General features: G+C 44.3%; 1 protein-coding gene across 6 annotated transcripts in view; it reads right to left on the minus strand.

Annotated features, from left to right (window-relative positions):
- The window catches only part of crppa (CDP-L-ribitol pyrophosphorylase A), a 59,609-nt gene that overhangs the window by 20,658 nt on the left and 17,866 nt on the right, over nucleotides 1-21,085 (minus strand). For 3 of the 6 annotated variants that reach the window (XM_030072564.1, XM_030072561.1, XM_030072562.1), the window contains one exon: nucleotides 17,460-17,597. In XM_030072564.1, the coding sequence (XP_029928424.1) occupies nucleotides 17,460-17,597 (138 nt within the window). Of the gene's footprint in view, nucleotides 1-128; nucleotides 211-1,713; nucleotides 2,582-17,459; nucleotides 17,598-21,085 lie in introns of those variants that run through there. The other 3 variants (XR_003929572.1, XR_003929571.1, XM_030072563.1) reach the window with 2 other exon arrangements.

Raw genomic sequence — 21,085 nt, forward strand, 5'->3', positions numbered from 1 at the left:
GAGTGAAAACAGGCAGGAGTGTGAGACGTCAGATGAGTCAGACTCACTACTACACCCTGGCCCTAAACTTGTCAGCCTTACACACTAATTCCAAGATTAAAGGGGTTTGTTTGCTTTCTTTTATTTACCTATTTGCCTTTGTTTTCCTGCTTGTTGCTTGGAGACGGTGCTGCTGCATTCGTCCTAAGCCACGCTGAGTGACGGCTCCGCCTAAATCCCAGAAATGTAAATGTAAGTATACCACAGGAGTTGCAAGGCAGCACATTTTAATAACAAGTTAATTACTAAACTCTATGTGAAGACGCGGATCTCAGGTGGAGAGCGGACCTCCTCTCCCCTGAGGCGGCCCTCCATCAACAGCTGGAATGCCACCGGGTTGTAGAGGATGTTGAAATGCAGGAAACTGGAGATGCCCTGGAAGTGTGAAAGGTGTACACAAAGCGACGAGGGCTATGCGGTGAGAAATGTTCCGGCACCAGCACTTAAAAAGACCCTTTGAAGTGCGAGGCTGTTTTTTTCTTCCCCTCCTGTGATAAACACGTCATTTTTGGAGAAGACCACTTGTACCAGTGCGCTTGGTGCAGAAACGCATACAAACAGATGCACTGAACACAGAGATCAGTGTTAAAAGTGATAATCTGCAATATTTTCAGATGACCTCAGATGATTCAATCAGTACCCGATTCATTAAAACTCTTACATTTACTGCTCCAAACACGCCTGGTCTTTCTCAATAAGGTTTTGCATCATCAAAGACATTTTTAAATTGACATTACATGGCAAAGTATAATTAAAAACAAACAGAGAAGATAAAGAACAGAGAAAGATCCTAGAAGTTTATTTGGCAACTGAAGATGCATCAGATGGTGACTTGTCCTACAAGAAGCAAAGGGAATCCCCAAGTTTCCGTGCTGGTATGATGCATCATGTCCAAACTGCCTGCTGTTATGTGCAGAGACACTTGAATCAAGTGGAAAATTTGAACAAAACAGTGAAGATGCACTTGTGGTTCTTTAATACTTGAGAGACGGAACAACTTGGGAAGAACATTGCCCACAAGGACAGAAACTCCAACAACAGAAAATGCATGGAGTCTATAAACTGAAAAAAAAAGCAAGAACTGCACGGACAAAGATGAAACCAAACTCAAAAAGCAAGAATCTCAAAGGTTGTCACTTTAACGAAGAGGTGGGATAAAGCCAGATCACCTTTAATGGCCAGGACTCTCCACGTATTTGACAGTTGGGGTTTAACATCTGAACTTTTGGGATAATGGCAAGACACACGTCTACCTGGGGGACTCCCTCGCTTTCTCTCCCTATCATCAGCCCATACAGTAGCAGAGGGAAGACACGCCTCGGGCTCTGCTGGTGTAAGACCTGGTTTACTAGAGGAAACAGGAGCCTCTTCTCTGCTAAGCTCCTTCATTAAGGGATCCACTGACGTGTGAGGTCGCAGACAGACGACTAGATCTGCATCTTAAGTTCAGGAATTTTAGAGCACTTCAATCGCCATCTCTTACACGGTGTGATTAGGGATCAGTTTCTCTGCACCCCTCTGGGATGCAGACTCACATGTGCACTCTACCAGAGGCAGCCATGTGACAGATATCACCTCATATACTTTAGATCTTAAGATTTATGACATAAAAAAAAAAAAAACTAAATAAATAAAACCCAAGATGAAAAAGAACATTTCTGAAAGGAACACAGGTGGAGTACAAAAAGCACATCTTTATTGTCATTTAAATAAGTGGTTTAAGTGGATTACAAAAAACCTCAACCTCTAGGATTTCAGTCATTCATCACTTTGTGCAGCACAGTAGTTTCAACACTATCATTCAGTCATTCACTTGACTTTACACATGTAGAGTCAGGTTAGTTGTACCTCCTTTCCTTGACAAGCCAGAGCTGCTATCTCAGCAACTGGATTTGGAGAGAGCTTGCATAAAACTTTAGAGGATGCAGTGAAAAAAATAATGTTAATATTCCATAATGCTCATCATTAATTTGAAGTCTAGATTGAGAGTGAAGTTCCTCTCTGAGAGCAGATGTGGAGCTGATTTGCCTCCTAATCCAGACAGGCCGCAGTAGCAGATGCATCCTAAAATTCACCGGCAGCCTCCACTATTTTACCTGCCAAAACATTTTTAGAAGAGCATACGATCTCCAAATTGCAGTTGGTTGCAGAAAATAAAAAAGCGTAACAATTCCCTGCCAGTGCTGATACGGGAAATTCAAATTTACTGATGTTGGCAGGCAGGAATTGTTGCGCTGCCACCTCGATACAACTGATTAAGAGATGAATTTGAAAGAGTCAGATATCTGGCCAGCCCTTCTGCTCCCATTTGGTTCAGCGGCATTCATGATGGAAAGCAGATCTTGAGGGAAATGTCCAGTGGATACGCATTAGGTGAGGGTGGACCAGGGTCGCGGTGGACACAGTGGGGATTTTCCGGTGCTGCTGCTGTTTCTCTTCACGCCTGCAGCAGCTGTCCCACCAGGGCAGGGCTCCTCTCCCGGATCAAGACTGACGTGATCTCAGCCATCCTCAAAACTGACCGCTCCCAGTGGTCGGCCTCCTGGGAGAGAGCAGGGTGGGCAGGGAGGGGGAAACAAGGGGTGGCGGATTGGAGGTGGGGGGGGGTAATTTGTTAAAGTACAAAATTATAAACAGATATGATAACATGTTGCCTCACTAATCAGGCTAACGCAAGATGACGTGAGATTAGTGGTAAGCGCCCACAATAACAAACCAGAACACATCCACATACATCCACACTCGCAGCCCACAGGAAGCCGCGTGATCCCGCAGTTTACCACAGGTGACGTGAGCAGAAACAGAATTTCCTCTGCAGCCTCTGTTGCGTGGGCGAGTTTGTGATTTCTTCATGTCTACAGTATCTCATTGCACGCTAATCAAGCCCCCGTCTGAGGCATCCAAGTGTTTTTTACGTCAGCGTTTCTGCACATGAAACTGCCAGCAGCACCCAGTTAAGAGTCAGCAGCACCGATTCAAAATGTGGAATGGTGTGCAATATGTTCCACTTGTAGTGATGACAAAAATAGTCGTGGTAGCGGTGGCAGAAGACCTGTTTGGAAGGACGTGCGATAAAAACGGCTTTGCTTCCCATTAACTTGCACGAGCGTCGCTGGCAAATCTTGAGAAAATCAAATGTTGCGGTATCAAGTACCAATTTCTCAAAAAAGGCTCTGTCGTGAAAAAAATATTATGGATGCTGAACCTCGCTGCTCGCAATGATTTTTGCACTGGGGGAAAAAAAAAAGAATAGAATAATAAACAAACTCGTTCTCGCGTTCTTGTGTCAGGACACCTGCAGCGAGTACATGTTGAGCTGAGAGGCCAAACAAACATCGCATGTAGAGCCATATGAATTCGCTGGATTTAATTTGATTGTAAGAATCACAAATTCTGGGGTTAGGGTTATCGTGACTCCCCATGTTGTTTTACGGCTTGTTCAATCAACAGACGGAAGCAATTTTCAAACGGAGCGGGGGGAGAACAATGCAGCAAAATTAAGGCATTGCACTTTTTTTTTTTAAATCCATGTTGCTGAATGTCAGGTCTTGCGAGGCCTGTGAAGAAATAAAGCATTCTCTGAGATTTATGGTGCATGCTATTGGACAGATCTATGAAAAAAAAAAACACACAAGAGAAAAGGAGACCATCCATTTTTTCGTTTGCTGTCTGTTTTTTTAGGGGCAGAATCCACTGTTGTGGTTGTTTTGCTTTCGTGATTCCTCTTTTATATCTCTTTATTCTTCTCTTTCCCTCCCCGAACTGCCTGCACAATGCACTTTTAAATGGTTTCACTCCCTTGACTCCGTTCCTAAGGCTCAAGCAACTCCCCACTTTGATTTAGTTTCTTGATGAGGCCTAGGACTGACCTGTTTTCCATCTTTCAAAGGCACTGCAGTTCAAGGAGCTGTGGCGCTCACTTTGTTTGAACCACCAGGTTGTTCTGCGCCCAGATTTATGCTCTGTGCTCTACCTGGTCTTTTTCAGCAATGGATCGCAGATTTTAACAAGGCCTCTGACAAAGCGTTTGATGTAGTACCATGCATGAAGACAAAAATAAAAAAAAAGGAGATTTTCATTTCTGCAAATCTTTAAAGATGTATCCAACTGAGAAATGAAAAATAGAATGTCTGGGATCAATTTTGGTTTGTGCAATGGAACAAACTGCTTCGCATACCTTTAGCTCTGCATACCCACTACACTTATGTGTCAACATTAATAAGTTCACATAAGATTGGATCTGCTTACATTATCTCTACGTAAGAAAAACAACCGTTCTGACACTCACTCTTCTGGATCTGATAACCAAATTTTATCGGCCAGCTCTCAACAGGCAAGTTGGACATGGAGTGGATGGGAACATAATAATTTAACAGGGCTTAATAAGGCAATGCTTTTGATGTTGCATGGAGGAAGAGAGAAAAAAAAATGAGTTCTTCAAATCTTTTAAGATATACATCCAACTGAAAAAAAAAAAAGAAAAATGTCTGCGATACATTTTCTTCTGAGCAATGGAACAAACGCTTTCGCAAATTCCAAGTGCCCGACCCACTACAATTATGTGTCAACACTTTAATAAGTTCAGATAGGATTGGAGCTGATTGTATTTTCTCAAAGGCAGAAAAACGAAACGTTCGGACACTCTCCCTTCTGGGTCTTATAACCGAATTTTATCAGCCAGCTCTCAACAGGCGAGTTGGACACGGAGTGGATGGGAATGTGACGAGGTGTGAGAGTGATGAGCGTGGAATCGGGCCTGACCGTGGTTAATGCAAGTTAGAGACCCAGGAACCAGAACTCCTGAAACTCGGCTCTCTAATCAGAACCAGCGGAGAGAGACTCAGATGACATGGATTTTCCACACCGACAAACTTGAGAGGGGAACCGAGAACACACTGGAGGACAGATCAGCGACTCTGGCCTCTCATTGATTAAAGCAACACGGCGTAAAAAAAAATAAATAAATAAATAAATTTGAAAAAAAATTTCATGATGGAATTAAAATATGATAGCTTTGAACCCGGTCCAGGGGCATTGTCTGACAGCATTTCCTGTCCTTTCTTAATATGCCTTTAGATTTGCAATTGGCCAGACTTTGAAAGCATCAAAAGAGATGGAGTAACAGAGGAGGAAAAAAAAAAGAAAAGAAGCTTTCCTGTTTTTCTTTACTATGTGCCATTGTTCTCCGACTTAATTACTCGTACAAGGAACTGTGAGGAGATGGGCCAGTACATCTGCAAGCAGTCAGAGAATATTTCAGATAGAAAACTCCTACGCACAATGATGTTGTCCTCATATCCCCATCACAAGAATACGCGCAGATTCATCAGCGATCAGTCAGGAGCTCCGGGTGAGAAATCAAAGCATTCTATTAAATCTGATTGTGTCTTCTCGATGTTTGCACCATAAGCAATCAGATCAAAGCATTCCGGCGATTGTTATCTAAAAGCAATCACGTCTTCACACGAGAAGTATTGAGATGTTACATGTGTTTGGAGGAGCTAGAGACTATGGGGATGATAAATGAGATGAGCACGATCATCAGCCGATTACCACCCAAGCGCATTGACGATTGGACCATGGGAAAGTCGAGAGAGCTCTGGGTGTCTCGGGCATATTGAAGACAGCTACAGCCATCAAACCACAGCTAATGACTCTATTATAGAAGCCTGTTTTCTTATAGGCAGAACAAAAACACGCTGATGTGTGCACATGCACACAATGAGGAAAAAAAAAGGGCAAAAGCAACTCGAGATCACCAACGAGGATCAAAGTTTTAAGTCTGTCTAAGCCTTAGTGCTGAATTATTTCCACTCCAGATATGTGGTCTTTGAAATATGAATCATACTTCATAAAACAGTGTTATTAAATCAAGTAGTTGCTTGCACAGTGGAACACAAATACAACTTGAGCTCTTCATTGACTCGTGGCGCAGCTTTAAGTAGTCACAACTGCCACTCAGGCTTCAAATGTGGGCGAGAGAAAACAAGACAAAGGATAGAATTACTTTACAACAAAAAACGACTCTGTGGCCCACCATACATTTGCATATCTAAATGCTTTCAGGCTGAAATCTATCTCACTCGAGTGTGAGGAAATTGGGAGCTGAATGATCAGTGCTCAGGCAGGAGTCACAATTCACTTGAGTAACTGGATGGTCTTGACAGACGTGACGGGTACCTCTCCTGACCCGGGCCTCTCTGCCATTGGCGGGGGTGGCGTCCCGTTCAGTTCCCTTCTCCTCTTTCCACTGGGGACCATCCAGGATGCATAAAACAGCTTGCTAATGAGGAGCTCGCTGGCTCATTGTTATAGACACGCAAACATCCACGGGAAGGCACAACTGTGTCGGGACACACACACACACACACGCATACACACACATCCACAACAGAGAGAACAAATGCACACACATATGCAGACACTCTGGACGGATGAGACAGTCACTTCATCACACACACACACACACACGCACACACGAAAAGGTGGAATGTGATCCTGGAGGGATTTGCGTGTCTCCAGGTCTCCATCATCATCATCAGAGCCCATGTCCTCCAGGGTTGACTGAGACAGTTTTCCACTGTCTCTGTCCCAGCGTCTCTTCCAGGAGAGATGGGAAAACAGTAAGGGAACGCTGGAGGCTGAATACTTGTCACTATGGCACGGCGCTGAGACAACCAAAACTCCAGTGTGGCATTGGACAGACATGAGACAAAACTTAAGTGAAGGTGTATTTGAGGCCTTTTAGGACGAAAACCGCAATTGAATCAGGCTGATTGATACTGCTACTTGAGCAAATAGGCACTCCTCACCTGTCTACAACGAGAAATCAGTCTCCCTACACTGAGACAGAAATTCTTCATGTGCCAAAGCCTAAGTGCAGCCGGCAGGAGGGTATTTTATTTTATTTTTAAAGGGCTGGTTTTAAGAGATTCACGGTACCATTATTAGACACGAGAGAACCTCACTTTCCACTTCATAATGATTAACTGCCACAAATCCTCACTTAAAGGATTTCCCAGCCAAAAGTATCATCATTTATTCACATTAGTGGAAGGACTATCAGCAGCAACGTATGCCATATTAAATGGGACGGCAGCACATTTACATTCTGAGGCGCAACACTTTTTCCACTGACAGTAAAACCTTTGTTATATCGATTACTGACACATCCAATCCCTTGGTGGCCTCGACGGCATTTATATGGCTTCACTTGACAGATTTTATATTAAAATACAGACTCTATTAGTCGGAACTGGTATCAAGGGAAAAATAACAATTAGATGTTTAGTCCTCAATAGAGATAGTTCTGCAGACTTTACAGGGCGACACTACCATGTTTTTTTTTTTTTTTTTTTTTTTTTTTTTTTTACGTCTTGCCCTTGATTCCAGTAAAACAGAAAATAGTCATTTTATGAAATGATGTAACAGCCCTGCTTTAACATATAAACAATACAATATATAATCATATGACTGGGAAATCAGTAAAAGGAATATGCTCTCAATCACTCCCATGTGTATGCACACACACACACACACAAAACACATGCAACTGTTATTCCTTGCCTTGTTATTCCGAACTGCAACCACAAGTTTACGGAATGGAACTTCAATCATTAGGTTCTATTTTTGCTTACTGCTTAAAGGGAGGATTTTGACAAGCCGTGAGGTGACAGGTCTTTGAAACACAGAGGAGAAGGGAACGGGGAGGAGACCATCAGGGGACCACACAATAAGCAATCCTCGAGCTAACTCTACCCTTAAATGCCACAGATGCAATCAACCTTTCCATCTAAGAGAACTGTGTACCAGCTCTACTGCCACACAAGAAGGGCATGCTTTGAAGCCTGGAGGATTCAAGCAATTAGGACTTTTAACAGTGACAATTTGCACGCCTCTGTCATTCCCCCTGAGATCCCGAGCCCTGAGGACGGCTGCCGCTGAGGGCTTCCACTTCTGTTCCCTTCATCAAATGCCAAGGGCGCCGGGTCCTAATTGAAAAACAGCTCATGGAAAAGCTTGGCATGGAGCCCAAGCCAAGAGTGCTGGAAAGAGTTGCTAGAATCACACCAGCTACCATACCCAAAGTGGCCAAGAACGTTTAGAAAGTTTTTATCACCTCCTTTCATCATCCAAATGGTTTACTGTCACTGTATTTTTCCCACTGACACGAGGGTGCTACAGTACCAACGTCGGATGTGGCCTCCACTTGAGGGCAGTATCATAACTAGCATCATGTCCAGCCAGCATTCTTCACTCGAGAGAGATTTAAAAGCGCACACCACTACCTAAAGTGAACTGTACAGAACGTTACATTGACTTATTCTCTTAAAAAGGTGAAGTAATTTCTCGGAAAACCTCTCCCCAAATGACCTGTGTGTTGAATCCCAGTGATACAATACTGCTAAAAACACCCTGTGCTTTGGTCTGAGAGAGGATACTATTTCAGGGCTTCTGACAGCTTGTCCCTGAGTGGGTATTGTGGTCTTGCCGCTCTCCCTCTCTTCATGTCTCATTGAAGACAGGCAGTAGCTAGGGGCTAAACTGAGAGGAGAGAGGGGGATAACAGGTCCAATTACTGGCCAGTCCAAAAGCCTGATTTGAGCTCCAAATGTTACACTGCTCAGGTCTTGCAGAGCCTCATCCAAAATAATGAGCTGGCCACCGCCTGGGAAACAATAGAAGATAGAGGAATAGAGAATACATCAATGCGATGGAATAAGTCTTTGGAAGGCGAAATAGTGGGAGTTTCTGCAGAGAGACTCACCCAGCCAAACTCTGCTAAGGTGCAGGAAGTATAACAGTGTCCAAAGAGAAGGAAGAAGTACAAATACAAACAGATCCAAGCAATTTTTAATATTTATTGGTGAATTTTGGGTCTAAACAACCCGCACAGAATACTTCATGCACCCCGAAAGTCCCGCAATAAATATGAGCGTTGCACGGATCCAACTTGAGAGACTGGGAACGGGGAGTTGAAGCAGCGACATAATCATTATTTCGAACTTCTTCGAGAAGAAGCATCTCGAGGGAACGGGTTTTATTGAATTATGCAGAGGTATTTAGTGTCGCTGCCTGAATGTCTGTATTTTAGATACCCTTGTCATTCCCACTCTGCCTCACTTCATCTGAAAGGAATCGTAATATAGGAAAATGAATAAGCCTCGGAGCGTCTATATCCCATCCTACTTCGGTGCGGCTGTGAAGTTCTCAGAATTTCCAGCCATAGAAAAAAAAAAAAAAAAAGGCACACACTTTTGTATTGATAACTGCTTTTCAGACCCCAGTGACAGAACAATCGCTGCCACACAGCCCGGTCACGGTACACTGGGAGAACTCTTTCAACGTGGGTTTCCAAAATATCCTGTCTGGGGGCTTCCAGTGGGTAAACATAATAGTTTGTTAGCCAAGTCTAATGTATGACTTCTTTTTCTGTCTCGCCTCTTCACGGAGGTAAGAATGGGAGGCTGAATGCTCTGGCCAAAGAAAAAAAAAGTAGAAGCCTGTATTTCCATTGGGTCCCCTCAGTGAGCACACTGCGCTTTTTCAACAAGCTCTGGTGAGTGATGACTTTGTTTGAATTTGACCCACCGACAGACATACCTCAAAACACTAACCTGAACAATGGATCTTTAGTTGGGGAGGTATGAAAGCATGAAGGCACGGCTGGGATTTACACACTGGGACACGCCAAATCCTATGTGCAGTGAGAGAGCCGCTCACACACTCACACATATACAGCCCAATTTGCTTATCACATGGATCACTTTCACAATCCAGGGAAATATAGTCCATATCCAAGGGCATCTGAGGTCAAGCAGGTACAAGAATATTTCCAAACAGACAGTAATTACACTCTGGATTTCAGCAGTGCACATCCTGGCCACGGCTTAGTGCCCTCACTTCCTCACTCTGAACACAAGTATGAGAATGTAATCATGAACATAATCCCCTGCAGCACAAACATACAAACATAGGTGTTACACTGTGTTTTTGTGCCGCTGTCAAAATAACAGCATCCTGTAGACTAAACAGCAGTGGAACGGGCGGACCGCTAGCGGGCTTGACAGATGTAGTGTGAGAATGAGCGGGGACAGAGACTGCTGGGGAAATCGCTTTCGCATGGCACCTCATGAAAATACTCCAGGACTGTGTAATTCATCTGAGGACATTAACTAGAGGGCCAGATTTCAGATAACTGAATCGTACAGTGGAACCTGATTGTTTACGACTCTCCAAATGCCTAATCACTTTCAAGAGTTTCCATCATGACAGGAAAGTCAATTTTTGCAGAATTTGTTGCCCAAATCCCAAAAATCACCGGCCGGTTTCCCCGTTTTGATAGCCGACTGCACTCCTCAAACAGAGGGGGACCTCCAGACGACTTGGCTGGTTATCTGCCAAAGTGGCTGGTGGAGCAGACAAACTTACCCACCTCAGCCAAAATCTGCACCAGAATTTCAGGCATCTGGTATTTCCCTCCCCAGGTTTGCATGCATGGTGTTCCACAGCGATTTTCCACCACACCCAGATACAGCACACAAACATGTGTACAGAGAGGTCCCTGCAAATAAAGGCAGGGCTGGATGGTGAACGCTACAAAAACAATCCTTGATGAAGCCTGTAAACTCAAAGCATAATCCCTGCAGAGCCGTGCTCCCCACGACACAACTGAGGGCTCGGAAACTCAAACCAGAAACTACCGTGGGTGGTCAGAGAGAGCGCTCGAAAACCAAGTGGTAAAACAAACAGACACGAGTGTGCTCCGCCGTTATTTTGCGTGATTGAATGTTTACAAACTAATTGTGAAGAGCTGGCGTGCATTAATCTCCTATTAGAACATATCCTCTGTTCGTAACACTAATTCCCCGCTGGAATGTCATTTCCCAATTGGCTGTAAGGACTTCAGTCAATTCATATCAGACCAACGAGCGCGCTTGCTGGTCTTTTTAATCTAAGAAATCAAAGCTGAGTAAACAGGGCTTTGGTATGTCTAATTCCTCGAGCCAAACTCCGGCGGTCAAGTTTCACACATACCGACACACATCTGGCGCACTCTCGGCATGGAAGGATCAAGCTTGATATCCTGCACATGTTGCGGCGGTACAAGTCTCTCCCAAGGCTCTGACCCTAACACTCTACAAATACATCACTAAGGAGGGGAGCGATCCCTGGGCTTCTGTCTGTATGGAGATGTCAAGACTCCACCAAGGGGAGCCCAGTTCTCTTATTCACATGTCTGAGGGGATTTTAGATAACTTTTAAAGACATAATTGTCGGCAAAAAGACAAATACTTAGGCAGATAACCAGGGAAAATAGTGTGTGAATGGGCAGGGTGGATATTGGATGGTGCATCTGACGCTAAGTGCAGCAGATCCACTGAAGATACGCCAGATCTGCGAGCCGTCCCGGAGATGTTGTTGGAGTAACCGAAAACAGCTTTGCAAAACCCCCACGTCATATCTCATCAGCGTTGTTTTCTGTAATGTTTTGATTCACTTATCTACTGTTCATTTAACAATCAACTGTTCCAAAGCAGAAACCCAATATCATTAGGGTTTTTCCTTACTTAAAAAAAAAAAATCACCTCAATTGTTGATTGGCCTGGATGAAAGGAGTGCAATTTCTGCAGAGAAGTTACTGCATGCATTTTTAGAAAAGACATCTGGCAAGAGAAAAAGCTGTTTGCTTTTCTTGTAATGGAGATAACGCCCCATTTAAAGGACTTGGAATGATGATAGATACTCAAAGTGCATTAGAGCTCCTTACACTCTAACATCACAGAAAATAAGACCAGTCACTTATCCAGCAGAGGAAAATTGTTGGATTTTGTCTGAGAAAAAGTCTGCAGAAACCAAAGCAGTCCCTGATCCGCCTTGACCCCGACGAGGGTGCAACTCTATGGGTGTCACAGCAAGAGCTTCACCGGGCCGTGTAAGGTTTCACCTGTCTGCCTTTTGGACCGAGATCTAAACAGGTAGAGGTGAAAAGGGATAAGCCGCCTGTCTTGCCTGACAGATGTACTGTGAGAATAAGTGGGGACAGACACTGTTAAGGAAATCGTTTTTGCGTGGCACTTCATGAAAATACTCGCAGGACAATAACCGAGGGACCGGGTTCAAGTCATGGAAGTGGCGCAGTAAATCCTGATTGTTCATGACTTTCTTAACTTTCAAGCGTCTCTCTGTCAGGGCATCAGAAACTAACTTTCCAAAATGCGCCGGCCCCTTTCACTTTCTTAACAGCTCATTAGATTCTTCAAACAGGAACTCCAAATTACTAGTTTGGTCATCTGCCAAAGCGGCTGATGGAGAAGACACATTTATAAGCCACAGTCAAATTTTTTTTGGCTGGGTTTTCCTAACCCTGATTGCCGCACATGCAATGCCACACCGTTTACACCGGCGACTTATTCAGCAGAGGATAATTGTTGGATTTAGCCAGAAAAAAAGTCAGGAGTGTGCAGAAACCACAAACATGGCGTTCGTCCCTGATCTCCCTTGACCCCGACGGGGGGTGCAGCTCCATGGGTGTCACAGCGAGAGCTTCACTGGGTCGTGTACGGTTACACCTGTCTGCCTTTTGGACCTAGATCTAAACAGGTAGAGGAGAATAGACCTATAGAGCCCTCTCCCTTTCTTCCTCCCTCCCTCTTCTCTTTCTCTGCCTCTCTTTTCTTCCCGGCCGGCTAATCTCCTCTCAGGTTTAGGATTCCTGGTCTGGGCTCTTTGAGGAGGAGGAAACATGGGGTTGGGTAAACATCAGGGCTCTCACTGCGGGGATTACAACACCCATATATCACCGTGACAACTCCCTTTTCACCGGCTGACAAGTCGCCAGGACCCTGTGTGAGGGGGGATCCAGTGACACTTCCTATCGCCTATCCACAGCAGCCACTGTTAGGGTATACCGTCACTGTTTTCACAACATCGTATCGGTTTACTGGGGTGCCGGTGTCTGCATGCTTTCGCCGCCGATCCTCAGCCGGCGTCTTTAGATGAGTCTGAGGCTTTCACACATTATGGCACCTGATGGCTGCACTGTGGGTATCGTCAGAGCGGTAACATAACACAATCGGAAAAGGAGTCTGCAGAGGTTCTTTGATCAGGCGTCCTTTCACACAGACTGCTGTTCATTGTGCGTGACTCGACTCCATTTTACCGCGCCGCGGCACAAGCCGAGTCGAATGGTGAGCTCGACAAACGCTCGGCTAGATGCGCTGGATGTGCCTCAGCTGCTGGGTGTTACTGTGACTAAGTGAAACCACAGTCAGGGCTCATTACCGAGTATCAGCTTTTGATCCAAGAAGACGTCGCTAAAGGTCAATGAGGTGGATCATTTTCCTAACTTCCCCGGGATGATACAGTTTCATATGCTCATGCGTTTTAGCTGTCAAAGGTTAAACTTCAACTGGCCAAACGCTCATGCTTTTCCAGCGGTCTGGGTGTGTTCGATAATTCCTCAGCATGAGACATGATAGAGGAACAAAAAACGATCTCCCTGGTTGTTCCTTTCCTGTTGTTTCTCACTGGTGTGCGTCTGACAGCCAGTCATGTACGACCAGAGGATGAAATCATGAGGAGGAATGGGAGGGTCTCCGCTCCTCACCAACTCTCGTCCAACTGACCCACATACAGTACATACATACAAAGGACGGTATGCAAAAGCAACCTTTTACCAAATGCAACCAGTAATAATGACCTTAATATAAATGTGGAAAATACCTACAGTATTATTTTCCTATCAGATGCAACGTCACAGCATCAGAGGGCTTCAAAAAGCTTCAAAATGTTTGCTACAGACATTTAGAAGGAAAACTTCTGGTGTCTGGGATTGTTTAATGAGGACATTCTTGAGAATGGTTTGGTTACATTTATTAAAAGCAATTGGCTGAGTACAAACGATAAATAATAATTGGCTCTTTTTTATGCTAAAATGTGCTTTGAGTCAACACAGGAAAAAATTCGGCTTTGTTCGGAGCTTGGTTGAAACGGGATCAGTGGTATCAAAAACTTTCCAGCCACATACAGCTTTGAGCTTAATACCCAGTAATGTATACAATGAAAAATAGTGCATTTAAATCCAGTAAACTATTCAAACTGCACAGCATTTTCGCCTGAGGAGCACAAGCAGCTTACTTTGATAATTTTATCGTCTCAGGGGATTATTTCTCTCATCGCAGTCAATATCGAAAAAGCACAGCCCCAGAGAATAGGCAAATATTGTGGCACAAAATGAAATGAAATATGACAAATGTTTCACTTCCAGAAGCGTATGGAAACATCAAATCATGACAGCAGACAGGGCTGCTCCACTTCAGTGACTCGAGCCTGTATTTACCTGAGTTTGGCTGCTGAGCTTTACCAAATGACAGCGTTTCAACAACAAAAATCCCTCTTCATGAGTGGTAAAAAAAAAAAAAAAAAAAAAAAAAAACCTCCAAATGAAATACAGATGGGAAGTCTTGCAATTTATTAGCAAATCGAGGCAAAAATTTGAAGTAAATTCAGTTAAAATCTGGTCAGGGTGGGAAATTAAGACTCGCCACAGATCAGCTGCTAATAAATTGTGACCATTGCTGGTAGTGTTTCTGGTCTACTGGCCTGGCAGGGAACCAACCATCAACTTTTACAATAATTCCCATTTTCTTTCACCGATGAAACGGTTTAAGTGGCTAATGAACTCTTGGTTTTGCCAGCCAATTTGGTCAGTTTTCCCTGATCTCAGCCATTATACTGTGCAGAGAAACATCTTCACAGAGCAGCCCTTAGGAAAAATAAGTCTAACTCTCCAATGAGATTAGATCAGAGGACGATTCAAGAATTCATGTCATTACTGAGACAGAGGGCAGCTTGGTCAGTGTCTGACAACATGATAAATGCTTTCCAAAAGCCAAAGCGCAGAGGATCATGTTTTAGGATGCCATTAACATGTGGAGAATTGAGCTGCTCCGCACAGAACGGTCTCACAGTGTGTTTCCTTGGGCTTAAATAACAAAAACAGCCTTATTTCATTTCTACACACACACACACAAAAAAAATATATAGTTTCTACACAAAATCCGTATAAAAATCTGTGCGGTTGCTTTTAAAGTCTCATTTTCCGTTTTATTTAATTCATTCTCAACGGCGCTGGAACGGATACACACAACCGCACACACACACACACACATGCACAAAGGAGGTGTAACACACACATACAGGCAAAAGTCACAGCCACATACACACAACCATACACACACATGATGGACATTTTTCAAGCAATAGTGGTTAAATGGTTAACAGCTTACGAATTCAAACAGGAGTGAATGTGCTGGTTTGACAGCTGAACTGCGCTGAGCTGAATGTCACAGGAAAAAACATGTGAATCGGGAAATTCAGGGGCATTCCTCTCGAACGGCTTGAAAACAGCGGACAGTGACAAAACTGCAGGGTTTCGGGTCTTGTTTTGGCTTCCCTCTAAAGGGCATTTTCAGACATCAACACAGGAAAACTTGAGTTTTCTTTGCAGGGAACAGAAAATATAATCCAGAGTCTCTTGTCATGGAGCAACCAAAACATGTCAGTCGACCTACGAGTGATTACACTGACAATAATAACATCCCCAGGAAATAATAAAAAGCTGAGTTTTGTGGAAAAAAAAAAACACCCAAACTGTGCTTTGTGCCATTATGTTGTGCACACACTGTAATCACAGCGCTGAACGCCGGCTCAGGTATAATAGCTTTCATACAACAACTGCCAAAGCAGGTTAACTGTGTGAGATGTTTTCTTCAAGTAAAAACATGAAAAAGCAAGAAAAAAAAAAAAAAAACTGTGTCCATGGTCAGCACAAAGTTTAGCAAAGAAAACCGTTTCATTTTGGATGAAGTGCAGCTCACCATCGGCGCGGCTGGAATGCACTTTTCACCGGGCAGACTGGCTGGCTCAAACTATGTATGTGGATGCAAACTGTATATTGCCTATTGTCTGCTTTTTATAAACCCATGAAATAACGCATAAACTCACAGTTTGCGAGGAATATTCATAAATATATATAGCCATGGCTGACAAACGAAGTGTTGGCAACCATCTCGACAAGTATGAATAAGGCCATCTGGGAAGAATTATCCTCATTATAACAAAAACCTAACAGAATGATTTATGCAAGGCCGTATTCTGCTGTTCCACTATCTCATAACGATAAGCTTTTTATCATGGTGAAACACATATTATCTGCGTCCACTCCCTTCCCCTTTTCTTCTTTGCTCCCCGAAGAGCCGGAGCGGGATAACTAATTAACAGCATTACTTTCCATAATTCAGAGGAAAACCGTGGTTTGCAACATCCGATAGAGGAATCAAACTCATATGTGAAGCGCTGGCGCATCGTGCGCCTTCTCCGTCGAGAATATGAAGCACCTCGTTTTAATTAGGACGAGGCGGTGACGTCAGGAAGCGGCGCACGTTGCCGACCCGCCGATCACGGTCAGGACTGCGGCCCTCCCTGTGCGGCTCATCGTTCCCCGTTTTTCCTCCACGCCAGCACTGGCAGGAGTGTGTAAAACCAACCTGCTCAAACTTCACTTTGCCTGGGGCACAGAGGCTTTTACCGTTGATTTGTGAAGTGATGAGGCTGCCAAAGAACCCTCATTTGTCACACTGCTGCAGTCAGCCCGTAAGCATAAATCATGAAGGATGTCATACTTAGGCCAACAATACAATGAATATTCAAAGTTTGTCTTTGGTTTGCCGTGGATGTCTGGCCAAAGAAATTATGATTCGACTTGACTGCCTGGGTAGCACGAATCCTGACATCTTTCGCTTGTGCAAGATGAATTATTCCATCTCGGATAATCCTGTAATTACCGAGCAGTCAGTTATGGATTTCAGATCGACCGCATCAACCCCGACGATTCCAGCGAACGCTCGGTGGGTCGACCTCAAACACCCTGCAGAAGATTCCCACGACACAAAGCTTAACCGCGGCTGTGGTCCGGCTTACGCGTGTGTGGCGGTGGAACTGCGCGGTGTTATACATCTAAAGCGCCTCCAGATCCCTCTCATCCCCGCTGCGCTCGATCCAAAGCGATACCTGCGATGCGCGCGGCCGGAGGTTAAAAGTTGACACCCCGCCATCGACATCGCGCTCGCTGGCACATGTGCGTGTACACTGGCAGCCGTGCAGACACACCCTCGCCTGCACATATATTAATACATACAGGGGTGTGATAAAAGACAGCAACCTTGCCTGAAGCCCAAACACATGACAAGACATTGGAACAAGAGACTCAGGAGACATTTCCCATGCTGTTTTCTTTGGCTTTTCTCAAATGTGAATTCCAGGGCAACTTTTTAGCTCGCTTCAGCAATATGTTAGGAATATGAGGAGGAAAAGGAGAGAGTGGTGGTGGTGGTGGGGGAAACAGACGGGATGCTCACCTCTGACCGATGAAGCTGGACGCCGTAGAGGAGGATGTTTCTGAGCTTGGCCGCCGAGGCCAGGTCCATGATTGCCGCTGGCTCTGCCGTCGCCGTCCCGCCGCCGAGGGACGGCCCGTCCGAACCGTTCAAGTGCACCTATCAAAACAAAACGCCACCGCACCCAATCAGAAAACACTTGCCAATAACGGGGATCTCTTACCAGAACGGCAATTACGCCCTTTCTGGGGCAATTACGGCTCATTGTTCAAGGCGGCGTTTAAACATGTTGCAACTCAATAGGCCTGTTTATTTAAGGTGGTATTCAGGGAGGATCTGAGCCGCGAGAGCGCCGCCGTGTTCAGAGTAAACAGAGGTCGGCCGATGCTCGGTCCTGTCTAAGGCTATAATAACTCCCATTCAGCTGTAAATCTGCATGGCCCCTGGCGTTTATTTTCCTCAATTAAGGCGGCACAAACCAGACACACTGGTTCACATTACTGTGTCATCCGTACGAGTATCCACTCCTTAACCGGTTTCCATAACGGCCTCGCTGACAGAGGCTTAATTCACGATTAATTCACTCCAATTATTTTGTCATGCACACTTAAAGAAGTGTGGCGGTGAGATGCGACCGTAATGAGTAACATATCAAATGCATCCAGACATCTACTCTAAACATGCAATTATTACACTTACACTTGAATACATCAGTCAGTCAGACACTCGCTGTCATCGTGGACGAGAGTTCAACTCGAAGGCTCGTCATTCATCACACACGGGAGCTGCCAAACCTCCACTACCATTAAACTAGTCCTAGTTTGGCTTGTCTAGACTGTAATAATTCATAAGAACAGTTCGTTTTTCAACCACTGATGCTTTAGTGGCACTGATGAAGATAAATACTGACAAACAACTCCACAGTACACACCGACACACGTTATCAACACCAATTAACGGACTCAAGATGTTAATCCATTTTTTTCTTTGCTTCTTTCTTTGATTTTTTCGGCCGGCGAAGTTTGGCTGAAGATGCGCGCTCTCTTTCGAAAACACTATGATTCATATTTATCGTTTCACATGTTTACACCTGGGAGCTCCCCCATAAAAGCACACCTGTCCTCTTCAGGTCACTGAACAACTCCACTTTTCCAATTAAAAGAATTAACCTCAACAAATCAACAGCCACGGACTATGTGCATTATTTTTGTTGTTTTGTGGTGTATTTTCCTTATTTTCATGATTCACTTGCCAATAACAGATGACATGACTTCAAGCTGAGATCTTTTTATGCTTTGGATATAAAAAAATAATAATAATAAAACAGCAGTTAACATTCAGGTTTTGGTGTCAGACTCTCACAATCAAGGAGCGACGGCTTTTTTTCTACAGACGCCATCTTTCAACAATCGATCACTTCAGCAGACCAGAAAGCAGTGCAGCCACAAGACGTCGAATTTTGAGGAAGATGCATGGCTGCCATCATAGACATTTCCAGATGCTCACAAATCAGTTGGCTGGCTACCGAAAAGGTGATGCGCACACACCCATCTTTGATTGAAAGCAACGAGTTCACGCTCGTTTTTCTTGCAGCTGCTGCAAGTCATTCTGCACAAAAAAAAACAAAAAACAATGGTAAGACTTTACAATAACAGGAGGCTACAACAATTAACGTTAGTTAATGCCGTAATAAACATTAAGTAACAGTTAACTAACATTAACTAATGTGTCTAAGAATCATGTACTAATGATGTTCATGCTAAGGTATTAATTTATATGTTATTTAAGGGTTAATGTAGATATTATTAACATTAGTAAATGCCATAATAATCATTAACTAACTGTTAATTAACCATTACAGCATTAACTAACGTTAATTGTTGTACTCTTATTGTAAAGTGTTACCAAAAAAATATATATCACAAATCTAGTAACTATCTATGTAAGGATATAGAATAGGTGCCTTTAGGTGCCTTGCTCAAGGGTAAGTTGAGTAATTGTCCGGGGAGAGCCAAGCATCTCTCATTCACTTTTCTATCCCAAATTTTCCCAAGCTGTTTGAGATTTGGAACAGCGACGCTCCGGTCACCGGCCCTGCTTCTCCGGGCCTGAGGCGACCGCCACCAAGAGGTTATCACCCACCCCAAACTCAATAATCCCTCCACTGATCATCACCATGTGATGACGCCCTCAGAGAGCCGACCCGACGCGTGATAAATAACAACATATGCCCTCCTGAGCGCAGAACTGAGCCTCATCACATCCGACCGTGAAATTCACCGGCTGCCTCACAGACTGCGTCCATTCATGCACACTCTAACGTGATCATGAAGTCAAGCTAGGCCCGGGAGCAAAGCAAGTAAAGTTCACATGATTAGTTAATAATATTGCTTTTTTTTTTTTTTTTTTTCGGTTCTTCACGCCGGCCAAATCAGCATCGCACCACATGAGGACAACAGAGGAGAAGAGCTGCGCTTTGACGGAGCAAGTTGTGGGAACTCGGTTATCCTTTTGCTCCGCTGTGGAAGAGAGTCAATCCCGTCCAAATATGGGTCAAACCTCAGCCTCAGAGTGTGTGTTTACATGTGTGAAGTTTTGTGTGTGTGTGTGTGTGTGTGTGTGTTCCAGCCTTTATTGAAAACCTGGTATAGCTAACACAAATCAAGGCAGGGGTTTAATGGAATAATGCTGCGTGACATTTGCAGTGATTAAATTGGAAGCTGTTTTCTAGTAAAAGAAAAAAAAATCTCTCTAAAGGCACAGCAGAAATCTGTCTCCCCATGTGTATTTTGAGTTATTATCATGCTCTGTTTTGGCACTTGCGCTGCGCCTTAGCTGAAAAGGTCAATTTTCAAAATTGGAAAAAAGGGCAAAGCAGCCGTTTTACAAATATTCACGAGTAAATGTTTCTCTTCGGTTCAGATTTAATCGGTTTGTTTTAGTTTTCTCCCCCTGTGAGCTCGCATGCTGGCGTTGCTGCGCGGCGGCCATCGGCGTTTGAAGCGGGCTGAACAGTAAGCGAAGCCGAGCCGAGGCGCTCTCCCGGGAGGTGTAGGGTTTCCAAACAGCAACAGAGCTCCTCAAGGGACCCGAGGTGGACTACAGGTGACGTTTTTACAAGCGGAAAAAAAAAAAGGTTTGGCCGGCCGTGTTGTACATGCACCTCGACGAAACCGAATCCGTCCTGTGCCAGATGTCCGCATTCAAGAACATGCAAAGAAAAGTTCATTCAAAGTGTGGGAAATGATACGGAGACATGCTTAACTGTGCCCCGGTCCTCCTCCAGAACACACAGGCCTGGCAGTTCATGGCGAGCTTCTGAGATGTTCAAGGAAACAAAACGTGTAGGAATACCTGATACGGCCTGTGGCAGCACATCTATCATTCTGGAAGCGACCTTTCCAAGACGGCACACACTCATTTGACAGTAAAGCAGTAAAAACATTCACGATCTGGGTAAAGGTTCAATTGCACTGTGTATTTTTGTTGAAGCACAAAAACTCCAATATGAAAGAAGCTGTGCATTACTAGTGTTGTAGACAATGTGCTCACGCTGTTTGTCTAAATATCACCAGAAACGATTAGGACGTCAGGGGAGGAAGATTTACAGATGATTTTGCGCTGGCATGTGGCAGAGACGAGTCGAT

Source organism: Myripristis murdjan, chromosome 16 (assembly GCF_902150065.1).
Source record: "Myripristis murdjan chromosome 16, fMyrMur1.1, whole genome shotgun sequence".
Taxonomy (NCBI): domain Eukaryota; kingdom Metazoa; phylum Chordata; class Actinopteri; order Holocentriformes; family Holocentridae; genus Myripristis; species Myripristis murdjan.